General features: G+C 46.4%; 1 protein-coding gene across 1 annotated transcript in view; it reads left to right on the top strand.

Moving 5' to 3' along the window:
• The first annotated feature begins 1,134 nt into the window (after positions 1-1,134).
• SBSPON (somatomedin B and thrombospondin type 1 domain containing) overlaps positions 1,135-15,191 on the top strand; it is a 29,372-nt gene continuing 15,315 nt past the window's right edge. Inside the window, exons 1-2 of the mRNA XM_002819178.4 lie at positions 1,135-1,453; positions 13,098-13,292. Of these exons, the coding sequence (XP_002819224.1) occupies positions 1,240-1,453; positions 13,098-13,292 (409 nt within the window). The 5' untranslated portion in view covers positions 1,135-1,239. The remainder of the gene's footprint in view (positions 1,454-13,097; positions 13,293-15,191) is intronic.

The raw sequence follows: 15,191 nt of genomic DNA, 5'->3' as shown, positions 1-15,191 counted from the left end.
GAGTTTATAAGATAAAATTCTTATAATGTATTAAATCTTTTTCATTTCACAATGTGTTTTTTATGGTTGATTACTGTATTGTTTTACTACTTTTGTAGTCAAGTTTTTCATTTCTACTTTTGTTAACTTTTCTCTCTGATGAGTAAAGAAAATTCCTCTGTAAATCCTTATATGAGAAAGGAAGAAAGTCTATGAAATTAATTTGATTTCTTAGGTTCGCAGATGCAAAAAACGTTATATTCCTGCTTTCACATAAAAACCATATTAGGTTAAATGATTTAAGAACATAAAATGAAAATTCCAGAATAAATTTTGGTGAACAAAAAGAGTGGTGCAGAAAACGTAACACATTTGGAGAGAAAGGGAGAAGAAAATATATATATTAAAAGTTAGGCAAGAATTTTATTAAAGTGAAAGTTCTAAAACATCAGTACACAGAGTTTTTAGGGGGAGAAATTGGTTTATCAGAAAACAAAGCCCCGTTATTTTGTTTATTCTTCCCACCATTCACGAATTGCCTCCTCGTGAAGCGAAGTGGCATTTTCCTGGGGCAGAAGAGTCCCATTATAAAATGCAGCAGAAATAAAGGATGCTGCTTTGGACTTATCTCCTCGCTTCTCTGCGGCCTGCGGGGACTGAGAGGGTGGGCGAGCTGGTGTCCACTCTGTATTTGAATGAGCTTTCCCGGGCGAAGGCGGGGTGGCCCGCTCAGAGTGCTGCTGAGACACGTTTGGTGCACATCGAGTGCTCTCGGTCCCATGGCTTTAGAGTGAAAATGCCCGCTCGCTAATATGTCCCCAGGCGTTAGAAGTACAGTTTAGAGCCAGGAAATGTGGCCTCCCCGGCCGGGCTCCAGGCTACGCCCCGGCACCCCACCCCGACCCCCGCCCCGCCAGCACCTGCTTTTCCACTCCCGTGCCCCGGAGGTCCCCCGGCTGGAGCTGGGGCGCGAGCTGGCAGCGGGGAGTGGGTGGCGCCGGGACCGTCGATTGCGGGCGCCTCTCGGGAACTGCTGCACCCTCCCCACCTGGGCAGGGCAGCCCCGCCACCCGCCCGGGCCTCGACGGGCGCGCCGCCAGGGCTGGGGAGGGGCGGCGCGGAGGGCGGGGGCCGGGCGCGGGGCAGGGCCGGGCTGTGCCTCGCCGGCCGCTCGGGCAGCTCCCGGGCCGCGGCCAGGCGAGGAGCAGAGCGCTTGCCCCGGGGGTCTGTCGCGTCGCAGGCGCCGCCGGAGCCCTGGCCATGAGGATCCTGTGGATGGCGCTGTGCGCGCTGGCGCGGCTGTGGCCCGGGGCCCAGGCCGGCTGCGCCGAGGCCGGGCGCTGCTGTCCCGGCCGGGACCCCGCCTGCTTCGCCCGCGGCTGGAGGCTGGACAGGGTCTACGGGACGTGTTTCTGCGACCAAACCTGTCGCCTCACCGGGGACTGCTGCTTCGACTACGACAGGGCGTGCCCAGGTGGGTGGCCAGGCCGAGGGTGGGGCGCCGGCCGTTCGCCTGTAACCAACGGGCACAGGGCAGGGCGCTGTGCCGAGGACCTCAGCCCCTGGGCCAAGTGTCCTCCAGCCCCTTCCCTCCTTGCGTGTCAGCCCCTTTATCCCCACCCATCCCCACCACCGCCACCCAGGTACGCCCGGTTCCGTTCATCCTAGGGTCTCCCAGTCCCCTCCTAGACATCGAAGTGTCCCCCCACCCCCAAGACAGACCAGAGCACGGATGGAAGGGCTGGATCCCGCTGTTCTCCAGCGGGATGGAAGGGAGCCGGGAGGGCGAGGAAATCTCCGACTCAGGAACTCCAGCTGGATAGGGCCACCTCTGGCCGGCAGAGATGGCACTGACAGATAACGGGCATGCCCCTGGGCCAGGCTCCACCACCTTCATTCTGTTAACCCTCGGGGATCTTTGGGGCTGGTGAGGGGTGATGAGGGCAGGATTGTGTAATCTTCCCACTTTGTGCCAAGGGCGGTCTCTGGGAAGGTATTAATACTTTCTTCTGGAGAGCAAGGTCTTAAAAATCTGAAGGTGTCCTCATCTTTGGACCCCAAAATGTAGCACAGCCTCTTTCTCCTAGGAGGTGTACAGTATGTTCTTGGAATTTAATTTTCTCTATACAGCATGACAAGGATTTTATCTCGAGGTCCCTATTATATTGTAAGCTTGCTGGTTTTCCTTTAGGGTCAGTCTTTTTCAACTTTAAATTTCCCACAGTTTCTCACAGTTCCTCGTCCCCGTAAGGGCTCAATAAAAGCTGGTTGAATTGAATTAAAAGATAAAGGAACAAATGATGAGTACAGCCCTGAGGAACAAGGTGTACCCGAGAGAAGCCAGCCGTGGAAGTGGAAGTCGCCCTGCTCCTATTGATCACATCATCCCCAAAGCCACGCAGATAGTAGGGTTCAAGCTGAAGGATCCCGACGTGTGGGATCCTCAGCATTTTTGGGGGCTATGCCATTCCCTGGGCAACCGGATACCCAGTGGCGGGGAGCACCCCTCCTGCCTCTGAGCTGTTTGAAGAGGGCTTCAGCCCGTGGCCAGGCCCGATGCTGAAAGAACACAGTTGAAAGCATTAGGATTTTTTGACCCTGGTTGAAAGCTAATGATTTACCTGTGAATATTGATATTCTTTTTGATAAAGCTTTTTGATAAGCTTCTATCCCTTTCTGGCTCTAAGGTCAGAGTATTTTACTACTAAAGTAAGATGGAAGAGTCAGCTATTTAGGAAATGCAGTGCCCTTGAGCCAGGTGTCTCTAGCCCCGCCTCACAGCATCCTAAACTGTCGGCCTCATTTCCCTGCATAACTCAAGCAAAACCTCTCTCTCATGAGGGGCTTGCATATGTTTTAAAGGTAATTATGGAATTCCTGTGACCCAGTTAATGTCCCCTGATCTGTGGTAAGCGCAGGGATAGAGAAGTGACGAAGATGCAGTCTCTGCTCTCTAGGACTTTCTACTCTAGCTGGGCAACCTGTGCAAACCCCTGTTTGACACACTTAGGACTGAAATAGGTGATCCAGGAGCTGACCTGGAAGGGAGCACTTAAAAGACCCAAGGAATTCAAGGAAGACTCCCCTGAGGAAGTAATGGGCTAGGCTGGGCCTGGAGAATGAGGAAGAGGCCTGCTGGAGGAGGGAGAGGCAGGCTGTAGGAGGGAAGCCCAATGTCACAGTCTAGCAGTTACTGTGGGCATCACCTGCTTGTGCCAGGCCCTGTGCTAGGCTTGAGGCCAAAATGGTGACCAGGACAGATGCTGGAGGCAGCCAGATCTGGAGAGATTCAGGCACGTAAGAGGGATGAAGAGAGACAAGGCGAATGTCTCGAGAAGAACTTGCTTTCTAGTGAGACCTAACAGTGCTCCCAGGAATTGGAAAACCCTCAGTCTTTATTTGGTCAAAAAGAAATTGCTTATTTTCAGTCTAGGCGGTAGAATAGTGAGACAAACAGCCTATGGTTTTGGAGTGGGGATTTAGTGGGTAAGTATGGAAGTGGTGGGACAACCTGCTGTCTTGCGAAGCTCTCAGAAAATCACTGTACGTGTGTGCCCCAGAGAAGAGCTGTGAGTAGGGGAAAAGGAGATGGTGTCAGATTGAATTTTAAAAGGAGCATATTCTGAAGCCCTCAATACCCTGTGGCAGAGTCAACAGAGGACTTTGCAGGCCTAGAAGGAAGCAGGTGCGGGACTGAAAAGCTCCGTGTTGAGAAATTCTGTGTCTGAAGTTTCTTGCGAAGGGAGGAGGAAAATAAAGACAGTTGGAAGGTGGCCACTTGGTGGGACTGAGCCTGCCCCTCCGAGGGTGAGAGCAGAGGACCCGGAGCCGAGAGGCCCAGCCTGCTCAGCCCTGGACCCATGCCACAACCATGCCGACTATGGCTCCTGGGCAGGGCGGCCACCGCCTGCCTCCCGGGCTCAGAGCTGACCTGGCAGCTGGAAGCTGGTTTGGGGCAGCTCCTGGAATGCAGCCTTCCCTCTCACAGAGTCTAAGTCTCAAATATTTGTTTTTTATTTGTGATTTTTTTTTTAAACCCAGAAGTAACCCGAATGCCTCAATTTTGCCTCTAAAGTCAGAATCCTGGGTTCAGCCTTTACCCTGGTGCCATTTGGCTCTGTGACTTTGGAGAAGTCACCCTCGTGGGGCCTAAAGTACCTCATTAAAGGGGAATGATACTGCCAGGCAGCAGTGACTCATGCCTATAATCCTAGCACAGTGGGAGGCCAAGGCAGATGGATTGCCTGAGCTCAGGAGTTTGAAACCAGCCTGGCCAACATGGCGAAACCCTGTTTCTACTAAAAAGACAAAAATTAGCTGGGTGTGGTGGTGCACCTGTAGTCCCAGCTACCCAGAAGGCTGAGGTGGGAGGATCACCTGAGCCCAGGAGGTGGAGACTGCAGTGAGTTGTGATCATGCCACTGCACTTCAGCCTGGGCCACAGAGTAAGACCCTGTCCCAAAAAAAAGTGGGGGTAGGGGAGATGAAACCACTGTGTGGGACTGTGGAGTTGACAGAAGGAGGCTATGCCTGGCAAGCCCAGAGCACTGCACCTGGCATGTGGTAGACATTTAGGTAGCAAATGTGCTGTTGGTTGGCTCTTAGCACTGGTGGACAGCGGAGAATATTTTATTTGATTAAATATTTACATCACAATTTTATGACAACATATCATTATAATTTGTATTCATTAATATTAAATCATAAATACATTTTATTCAACTCACACCATGTGCCAGATGCTTAATACTTTGTCTCACTTAATCCTCCCAACAATTTTTTTTTGTTTGTTTGTTTGTTTGTTTGAGATGGAGTCTCATTCACTCTATCACCCAGGCTGGAGTACAGTGGTGTGATCTTGGCTCATTGCAACTCCCGCCTCCCAGGTTCAAGCGATTCTCCTACCCCAGCTTCCTGAGTAGCTGGGATTACAGGCACCTGCCACCATGCCCGGCTAATTATTTTGTAATTTTAGTAGAAACAAGGTTTCACCATGTTGGCCAGGCTGGTTTCAATCTCCTGACCTCAAGTGATCCACCTGCCTTGGCCTCCCAAAGTGTTAGGATTACAGGTGTGAGCTACCACGCCCAGCCATCCTAACAATTGTTAAGAAAGGCAGGTCAGGTCCACAAACCCATATGACAATCCCAATCTAAAAAGTGCTAACATTTTAAAGCTTTTTCATAGCTTATTTGGTGGCAAAAATCTTACCTGACTTGCACTGATAGAAGGATATTGATAATCTTTGTTTATATTTTGCCTCAAAAATATTAATATATTTTGCAAGGATCTGCTCCAGACCCTGCTGAGGAGAGGGGGACACCCCAAATAAGGTACATAGACTGTATTCCCTTTCTAAGATCCAGGAAGTCCTGAGTACTGAGACTCAACTGCCTCAAGCATTTGGGAAAAGAACCTGGTGACCTATACTAGCATTTTTACAGACAGAACAGCTAAGGCTTTCCAAGGGTTTCCATTACTCAAGCTAACACCAATGAGCAGAGCTGAGATCTGAAGTGCCTGATTTCAGATTGCCAATTGCCACATATATTTGCCAATTTATGGCTATTACTTATTCCTAGATAAATCAGGTTTCAGCATTTAGAACCCCCAGTTACTCTACACTCATAGAACCATTCTGCCTCTTAGACTCTCTTCTTCTCTCTCTTTTTTTTTTCTTTTTGAGATGGGATCTGATTCTGTCGCCTAGGCTGGAGTGCAGTGGCGTGATCTCAGCTCACTGCAACCTCCACACCTCTGCTTCACAGGCTCAAGTCCATCCTCCTACCTCAGCTCCCTGAGTAGCTGGGACTACAGACGTGTGCTGCCAAGCCTGGCTATTTTTTGTGGTGACAAAGTTTCCCCATGTTGCCCAAGCTGGTCTCCAATTCCTAGGCTCAAGCAATCTGCCTGCCTTGGCCTCCCAACATGCTGGGATTATAGGTGTGAGCCAGGGTGCCTGGCCCTCTTTTCCTTCTTACCCATTATTTTACCTGTTTTTGCTGCCTAAAGCCTTTTTTGACTGATATTACATTCAATGTGAATGGAAAATGTAACTGAGTCAGTGTAACTAAACATGCTTTACTTCTATTCCTTCTGATTTTTTCATCTTGATATATGCATTATTATTATTGTTATTATGTGGCTAAGAGATGAAATACTGGCATTTCTTTTTCTAAGTAAAAAGACTTTTTTTCTCATGTAAAAACTAAAATGTTATTGAATCTATACAATTACTAAACTGTCAAAGACATCTGTTCTAGAATGATCTCAGGAAATCTCCTTATGACGATGGCATGAGTTTCAACACCAAGGGAGCATCACAGCTTCCTTCCCACCTCCTCTAAAAAAGGGATGGAAAATTCTCCACTGGCTGTGCCTTACCAGGGATGGGGAAACGTAGAGTAGGGGAACAGATCCAAGTTACCCTGCCCTGGAAGAACTTCTTGGAAAACTTGCTTATGAGGTGGATAACACCCCAATCTCTAATTCTCCAACTGGGTTCCTAGAATTTGCATTTTCTAAGATCATAGAACAGTAGTTGCCTTAGATCATTGATTGGCAGCTTAAGGAGAGGGTAATATTAACCCAAGTGAAGCAGGACAAACATTGAATAGCCTATATGGGCTGGTGTCTTCTCCTAGATTTATGGAGAGTCTAGGAAACAAACTAGCCAGTCTGATGACATCATATCTGGAGGGAAAGAGGCACCATGCTTGAAAATAAGGGCTCCAAACTCACCCAAAGGAAAGATGCCAGAGTCTACGATGATTTAGAGAGTTGAGGCTTTACAGGAACCAGAACAGTCTGAGACATCGCCTTTGGCTTTGAAGAAATAAAAATAAGTGGGGCCTGACTGGAGCCAGTATTCAAATGGACTTGACTTAGCAGAATTTGGCTGCAGCCCTGGGTGAGCAGTGAAGGAGGGTCAAGTTTTTAACACTTAACATTTACTCCATACCAGGCACTCTCCCAAGCACTTCACAGTTATTGGATCCCACAACCCGCTGATGTTATTCCTCATTTTGGTCTCATTTTACATACGATGTAAGCAAGGCACAGACAGGTTGGGTAACTTGTCCAAAGTCACAGCACTAATAACTGGTGTAGTGAGATTTGAACCCAGGTCATCCGGATCCAGAGCCCATACGTCAAAACATGATGTTTTTCTGCCTCAGAGAAATGAGGTCTTATGAGAAGCAGTGTGCTTTGCAGGGTAGGCCCCACATAAACACCAGCAGAGTGAGCAAGGCTTCTCCCTCCATCTACTCAAGGCTCCTCGAGGGCAGAGTGTGTCTTGCCTGTCTTCATAAACTCAAATGGCTATCATGATGCCACTTAATAATGTATGTCAAAAGAATGTGAGCAGTCGTCCCACCCATCCCCACCAGGTGATGTTACCCAAGGCTTCAGACGACACTGCCATCCAGGGTGTAGCCACATTTCCTTTATAAAAGATTTTCTTTCCTTGACTACAAAATATATGTTTGTTGCAGAAAATTTGGAAAATACAGAAATGCACAAAACAAGAAAACAACTCACCTGGAAACCTGTTACCCAGAAAGAAAAAGTACTATTATCTTTTTTATTCATATCTTTTTTTCCCCTGGGTTACATAGTATATAAAATTCTATTTATCAAATGACACAGCCCATATCATCTTGCTAGTACTTCAGGAACTAGTCCAGTAAATGTCTCAAAAGAAAAAAAAAAACCCCTTTGGGGGCCAGATAATATGGTTTCTGCAAGAGGGGGAGAAAAGTCTTGATCATTTTATTTAAGCTTTCTGAGGGAGTAATAGGCACTTGGGGAATGTAGTCTTATTTGGCTTTCAGAGAAGCTTTGACAAGGTTCTACAGAAAGAGGAATACACATGGAGAAAAAGAAAGGAAGATGATGGCCAGGCACGGTGGCTAATGCCTGTAATCCCAGCACTTTGGGAGGCCGAGGTAGAAGCATCACCTGAAGTCAGGAGTTCGAGACCAGCCTGGCCAACATGGCAAAACCCCATCTCTACTAAAAATACAAAAAATTAGCCAGGTATGGAGGTGGCTCCTATAATCCCAGCTACTTAGGAGGCTGAAGTATGAGAATGGCTTGAACTCAGGAGGCGGAGGTTGCAGTGAGTTGAGATCGTGCCATTGCACTCCAGCGTGGGTGACAGAGCAAGACTCCGTCTCCAAAAAAAGAAGAAAAGGGAGATGATATATATTTAAATTTGTGTCACTATGAGGTGTGCATGTGTGGGTGTTGGGGTATAATAGGGCTGTTTTATTTTTCTTCCACAGAATGTGAAGAAACAATAGCTATGCATAAATGGGTACTGCTGTGGGTACAGTGTAAGAACATTTCCTTAGGAATGATTAGGACTATTTGAACTTAACAATGTGAGGGAGAAAGCACTTGTTTGTGGGTGGCCTTAAACTTTTAGATGGCAAAAAGCCAATAGGCAGGGCTAGATTACAAAGGAGAGTGCTTGAGTCTCTGTGATTAACCAAGGAGACACTGCTACATGAAAACAAGAACAAGGCTTTACCTCCAAGAAAAAATAGTCCAAACTCTCTTTATAAAATGAATGGCTCTGGCTGTCGGCTCATTTTGTTGCTCTCTGTGTGCATGTATTTGACATCACCTAGAAAAGCATTTGAAAAAAAAAAATATTTTTAAATGACCCTTTGGTACCTAAAGGCTGAGAATAGGGTGTCTTGCTCTGGCTGGCACAACTCCTCGAACTGCGAACAGACCTGGAGAAAGTCCAGTGGTAACTCCGAGATGAGAAGTGCCTAGAAAGATGGGTCCAAAAGCAGAAGACATGACCTTGAAGAGTCTGGCTGGGAGGAAAGGCGACCTCCCCAAACCATGAGTGGCACAGACCATGTCAGACCATGAGTGGCACAGGAAAGGTAAGCATGGATTTTTTTTTCACCATATTCTGAAATTCTTGAGTGAGGGAAATTTGGATCAAATGAAAGGAAATGCCATTTTGTGCCACAGATAATAAAAGTAAAGAAGCTTGTTACTTTCAAAATGTGGTCCTGGCAGGAGATATAAATAGATCAGAATGGATCTAAAGGACTTGCAGCTGCCAGGAGAAGCTTGGACCTACCTGATCTTAAGGCACAGAAAACAATGCTCCTTCTGATGGACACTCTTGGGGCCATTGCGGCCAGGAGAGCCCAAACTCTGGGCCAGGCTAAGAATTCCCATGGGTTTGGCTGTGGGGGCTTCTGATTTGCTCGTCTCCTTCCACCCCACTTCCTTCCTTTGCTGGAGCCTCCATCAGTGCTTTGGCTTCTAACTAATGATATGAGCAGATCAGAGTCTGTTTCAATGTAGAACATTATCTAGGGAGGAGGGGAAACATGCCCAATGCCATTTCATTCATTCATTCATTCAATGAATATTATTAAGCACCTACCATGTGCCAAGCACCAGGAATGAAATAAAAAACTATCATGATCCTCAGGGGTATCAATAATAAACACAACAAATGAATATGTAATTATGAATTATGGCAATGCTACAAGGCAAGGAACACCAAGCTCTGAGAGGAAATAAGTTGTGTGTGTGTCTGTGTGTCTGTGTAGCGGGGCTAGGCGAAGACTGGAAAAAGCTGGCCAGAAAAAGACTCCCTGAAGAGGAAGTAGTTAGTCTGGGAATTAAAGGGTGAGTGGGACCCAGCCATGCCCAGTGTAGGGAGAATATTCCCAGCAGAGTAAAAATGTGTACCAGGGTCCCAGGGTGGGAAAGAGCTTGGTGTGTTCAAGGGGTAAAGAGGCCCATGTGGCTGAACTTGGAGCAGAGGTGGGCAGGGAAGTGCAGGTGGAAGTGGAAGGTCAGGCAGAGGCCAGGTCACACAGGAACAGAACCTTGTAGGTCACAGCAGGGAGTTTGGATGTCAGATGAAATCCGAAGGAAATGAGGGAGTCTAAGTCATTTATTCTTTTAAAAAATTAGTGATACATCTTTTAAAGTAATTGTACTTGGACGTGACTGGCTGTCTCCATTAGGACTGTGAAAATGTGCTACACTCTTGTGTGTGATTCATTACTGAGATATATAACTTATTCTCCTTTGGCTGTGGTAGGAATCTCTGATAACTGGAAAGGTCTTGAGAAAGGGGGACCAGTTGGTCAGTGGGCAAGGACTTGATAATTTCTTGCACTCTGAATCTACATCCATTATCTCACTCTCCAATGAGCTGAGAGCCAGGGGTGCCCACCAGGTCTTCAGCAGAGCTTTTAGCTTCTTTTATTTTCTGTCTGTGCTCTCTTCTGTCTCCCTCTCTGACTCTGTTCTCCACTCCTGTATGGTGCTTGAGATCACCTCACAAATAAATTACTTGCATTTAAATCCATGTTTCACAGGCTGCTTCTGGGGAGACCCAACCTGAATATTAGCTTGAGTTTAAACAAAGAAGAAAAGAAAAGAGCAAGCTTACCAAGCTTCCTGGCACCCATTAAATCTAGGCTTTCTTCTCCTAAAAGGGGTGGATGATGTCATCAAATCCTAACTCTGAAGCAACTGAGAAGCTGTGACAAACTTGGAGTCAAAGGCCACCATGCCGCTCCTAGGTGCCACAGTCTATCGGCTCCATTAACAGCTGGTGAAACTCAAGTGAAGATTGAGAAGGTCAGATTTTAAAAAGAATATTTTGATATGCTGTGAATAGATGTGAATTAGATAAGCTAGTGGGAAAGGGGACACGAATACTATTGGAATCGTCCAAAAGGAAATCTGTGTCAGGCAGCTGTAATAAATGACTTGTAATAAATCTGTCAGAGGTTTCCATACTTCCCCTAACCTCCATGACCAAAGATCTCTTGTGATCTATGATGGCTTGCAATCCAAATAATCAGAAGTTCGCAAGCTAACCAAGACATAACCAAGAATAGAATCTTTGGTGCAGAATAGGAATAAATACTTCTTCATTTGTTTAATCTTCCAACACAAAATATTTTGTGAAACACCTTTTTATTCCTATAATTCTGAGCGAGTCTCATAATTAAGCTATTGAGATGTCATTGTTCTGGACCCTACAACTTTCTGATTCTCGTTATGGAGCTTTTAAAATCATGGATTGGAAAAACGGGATATAGTGTTTTGCTAAGGACAAACTTTAACGAATAGGAATAACTTGACGCAATGATTGATTCTGTAATTTTGAGGACTTCAACTGTGAGACCAAACCAAATACAAGAAACAAATACTAGACATGAGATACATATGATGATGGAATCCTGGGAGGCTAAGTTCAGTCAGAAAACCCTCCCCAGTGTCATCTTTTATCATAAGGACCAAGTCTAATTCAAGGCCATATTACTAAGTTCTGAGTTAATGCTATGGCAAAATTGTATTTTATAGTGATGTCCAAATGTTAATCTTTGAAACAAGTGCATTCTTTTGTATGCAATATTAAGTGTTGTTCAAGCCCAACACATCACAGCAGGACTAGCTAGACTCAAGGCTGAAGGTGGAAGAAAAGAGGTATTGAAATAATGAAGGATAGAAGGAGTCTTTCTCAATCAGCTCACAGCCTAGGGGATCTCTTTAAATGCTTTTTGGTTCGATGGGCCAATGGAATTATGAGATCATGAAAATAAAAAGGGAAGGGCTAACAAGAGCCAACAAAAGCAGGAAGTGACCTGTTAGTGTTTTGCCAAAAGATGTATGCATGGCAGATATTGGGAATGAACTGTAACGTGGCTTATTCTGGCTTCTTTAGGTAGTTGACATGTGATACCTGTGGGTATTTAGTTGATGAATGAAAGCATGTTTTAAACTAGTATGGAAATTTTTAGATTACTGACATGTTTGTTTATGTTGCACGGGACCCTTTTTATGTCTGGGGTAGCTATGTGCTGCCAAATCCCATGTCCTCCAAAAACCATGAATGCAGAAGTTCAAGTCAAGCTTTCAAAGAAGTCAGAGTGCTAATTCTTGTGGGAAACACTATGAATTGGAAAGTGTGAGGATGACAGGAAAGTGGATCACACTTCAAGGGGAAAAAAAATGTTTGGCATCTAGGTCATGGGCGTGTCTTCTGTCTTCTAGTTCTTTCCTTTTCTTATATTTAATTTTAAATCCCGAAATAATTCAATTTAAAAGCTGATTACAGTCTAAGATACATTAGAACTTTCAATGAGAAAGTTAAATGTGACGCCATATTGATTTTATGGTCATGGTGAGGAAATTGCATTTTTAAATTACATCTTCAGATTTGGTAAGTGGACTTCACAATCAAGGAAGGAGAATGGCTTTAGTTGTCCATGAGGGGAATCCCAATACATATTGCTGGACTCCAGGGAGCAGCCCAGTGCACGGCTGTCTGCTGAGAAACCAGCTGAGCCCCATGCCAACCAAATCGTGTGGAAAAGCATAGACCAACAGCACAAACAAGACTCCAGGGCCAGATTCTTGGCCTGACTCTGCCTCTTCATGCGTGACCGTGAATACTCTTTACCTCTCTGGGCCCTGGTGGCTCATCTCTAAACTCCAGCCCTCATAGTTCATGAGTCTACAAGCCATGGAGAAAGAAAATAGAGTAAACAGGAGAAGCTTAAAGTATAGGGGTCCCTGTGCATGGCCCTAAGCCCTGTTTCTTGTGAAGACACATTTGCTGAGAAGAATTGACCTGGGTAGGTGATGGGATTGGTGGGTGAAGTACATTTTCTTTTTTATACTTTTTTTTTTGTTTGTGTTGTCGATGATGAGAATGTCTTGTTATAATAAAAATGCTATGGGCAGGGGCAGATAAAGTTAATATCAAGGAAAAACAAAAGCAAATACCTGATCTCAGCCCAGGGAGTGTGAGAAATTCCCCTGAAAGCTTCCTTCTCATCTCCTTGGGTGTGTTTCCCTGGGTCAGACCCACATTTAGGATCCCAGGGTATCCAGCTGCTTCTAAGGGGTACCAGGTTATCAATTCACCATCAGGGTGGGCAGATGGAGTCAGTGTCAACTGGGACCTGCTGAGGCTTTGTGTGCGTCTCCTGATACAGGGCCTGGGGCCAGGCGAAGTTTACATGGGGCTAAACTCAGCTGTTTGTGTTGTCGGGAACAGCCTGGCAGCCTGGCAGGATTTACTCAGGTGAGCGTCCTATTGTGCTGTTTTTCAGCTCGCCCGTGCTTCGTGGGGGAATGGAGCCCCTGGAGTGGTTGTGCCGACCAGTGCAAGCCTACAACCCGTGTGCGGAGGCGCTCGGTGCAGCAGGAGCCTCAGAATGGCGGGGCGCCCTGCCCACCCCTGGAAGAGAGAGCCGGCTGCCTGGAGTACTCCACCCCGCAGGGCCAGGGCTGCGGGCACTCCTATGGTACTGATGTTTTCATGGTTGCTGCCTTTGTTATCTGTGATGACTTTTTGACCACTTCATCCCATAAAAGGCCATATGCTGTGCAGGGAAAGTTCCATGCACCACAGGGAGTGGGATGGGCCAGGCTGCCCAAAGTAGATAGGAAGCTCAGGAAATGCTTAATAAAGGAATTATGGCCAGCTGTGCAAACTACTCCCTTTCCCTCACTTCCCTTGGTGTGTTTTATAATCCGATGCCCCATTCTCATTGTGCATGGACTCAGTAATGAAATAAACCGCATGCTTGTGGTTTTGAGTGAACTCAATCAAGCTGGTGATAAAGGACTTTAGATAGGAGGATGACATTTCACACAGCACAGTAAGTGTCCAGGAAGTATAACGTTATTTCACCTTCCACTGCAATTCCTGTTTCATTATGCACACTAACACATGTGGGAAAATCGTGGAAAAATCACAGAATTCTAAACAATTATAAAGTGATTCTTTTATTATTATTATTATTTATTATTATTATTTTTGAGACAAGAGTCTCGCTCTGTCACCCAGGCTGGAGGGCAGTGGCATGATCTCGGCTCACTGCAAGCTCCGCCTCCTGGGTTCACGCCATTCTTCTGCCTCAGCCTCCCAAGTAGCTGGGACTACAGGCACCTGCCACCATGCCCAGCTAAATTTTTGTATTTTTTAGTAGAGACGGGGTTTCACTGTGTTAGCCAGGATGCTCTCAATCTCCTGACCTCGTGATCCGCCCACCTCAGCCTCCCAAAGTGCTGGGATTACAGGCATGAGCCACTGCACCCGGCCTTTTATTATTATTTTTAATGATTCGTTTTACCTGCCTCTCCTCTCAAGACTGGATTGGGGCTAATGTAATTTGAAAAGATCACTCTGGTTTTGGAGTGGCCAATGGAGGGGCCAGGAATCGGCTCATTAATGAGCCAGAGACCATACAAGGCTCACAGAGAAATAAATGAAAAAGCTGATGTGTTGATCTGCATTGAATCCAATAGGGCAAAACACTGACTTCTCAGGATAGCAAAAACCATATGTTTCTCATAGGAACGTGGAAATTTTATGTCAACACAATCCTTGTCAAGCCATTTTTTTCCTCCTTTTTTTCCACACACAAATATTTATTGAGAGTCTACTTGATGCCAGGTGCTGGGCTGGCGCTGGGGTCACAATGGTGAGAAAAGTTGATGTGGAGCCTGCTGTCAGGTAGACCACAGCCTAGTGAGAGGGGTGCAATCATCAGATAATCCAGGGAATTAATGGATTTACAGCTGCAGTAATTGGTGCAGCTGGTAGCAAACGAGTGAGAGGTGCAGGGAGCGCTCAGCGGGTGTAATTAGGTGATTCCCCTCAGTCTTGGAGGGGAAGGAGGAGGAGGGGCTTTCCTAGAGATAAGGTTGAGGTATGTAGAGCTGCCCAGGCAGGCAGACTAGTGTGGTTAAACCTGATGGCCAGGTGTAGAGGGTTTGAGGGATTTGGGAGCTGATCAAGGGAAAAGTCTATATCCATGAGAGGCAGTAGCACAGCGAACTTTACTGGGCAGTGCTTGCTTGGACAGGGCTGCATGAGAGGGGACGTCCTCACAGCATGAGACTGTTCAGGGGCTTATGGTGGGCTGGGGAGGAGGGCACAGCAACTACTGGGGGAGAGGGAGATTGGAAAGGGGCCTTAAATGTCAAGGTGAGGTCATCCAGCAGCACAGTGGGGAGTCTTTTGGTCAGAGACCTCAGAAGGGCAGCAGCATCTTGGGGTCTGATAACACAAGGCCTATCAGTGGCCAACAGATGCTGGGTATAGTTTCACAGGTGTGCAGGCAGGCAGGCCCTAAGTGGCTAAAAATCTGCCTGTTTGGCTATTTAAAAACAGTTGCATGTATAAAAAATTTGAGTTT

The sequence above is a fragment of the Pongo abelii genome, chromosome 7, assembly GCF_028885655.2.
Source record: "Pongo abelii isolate AG06213 chromosome 7, NHGRI_mPonAbe1-v2.0_pri, whole genome shotgun sequence".
NCBI classification, from domain to species: Eukaryota; Metazoa; Chordata; class Mammalia; order Primates; family Hominidae; genus Pongo; species Pongo abelii.
Note: the sequence above shows the minus strand (reverse complement) of the source record. Positions and strands in the feature narration are given on the sequence as shown.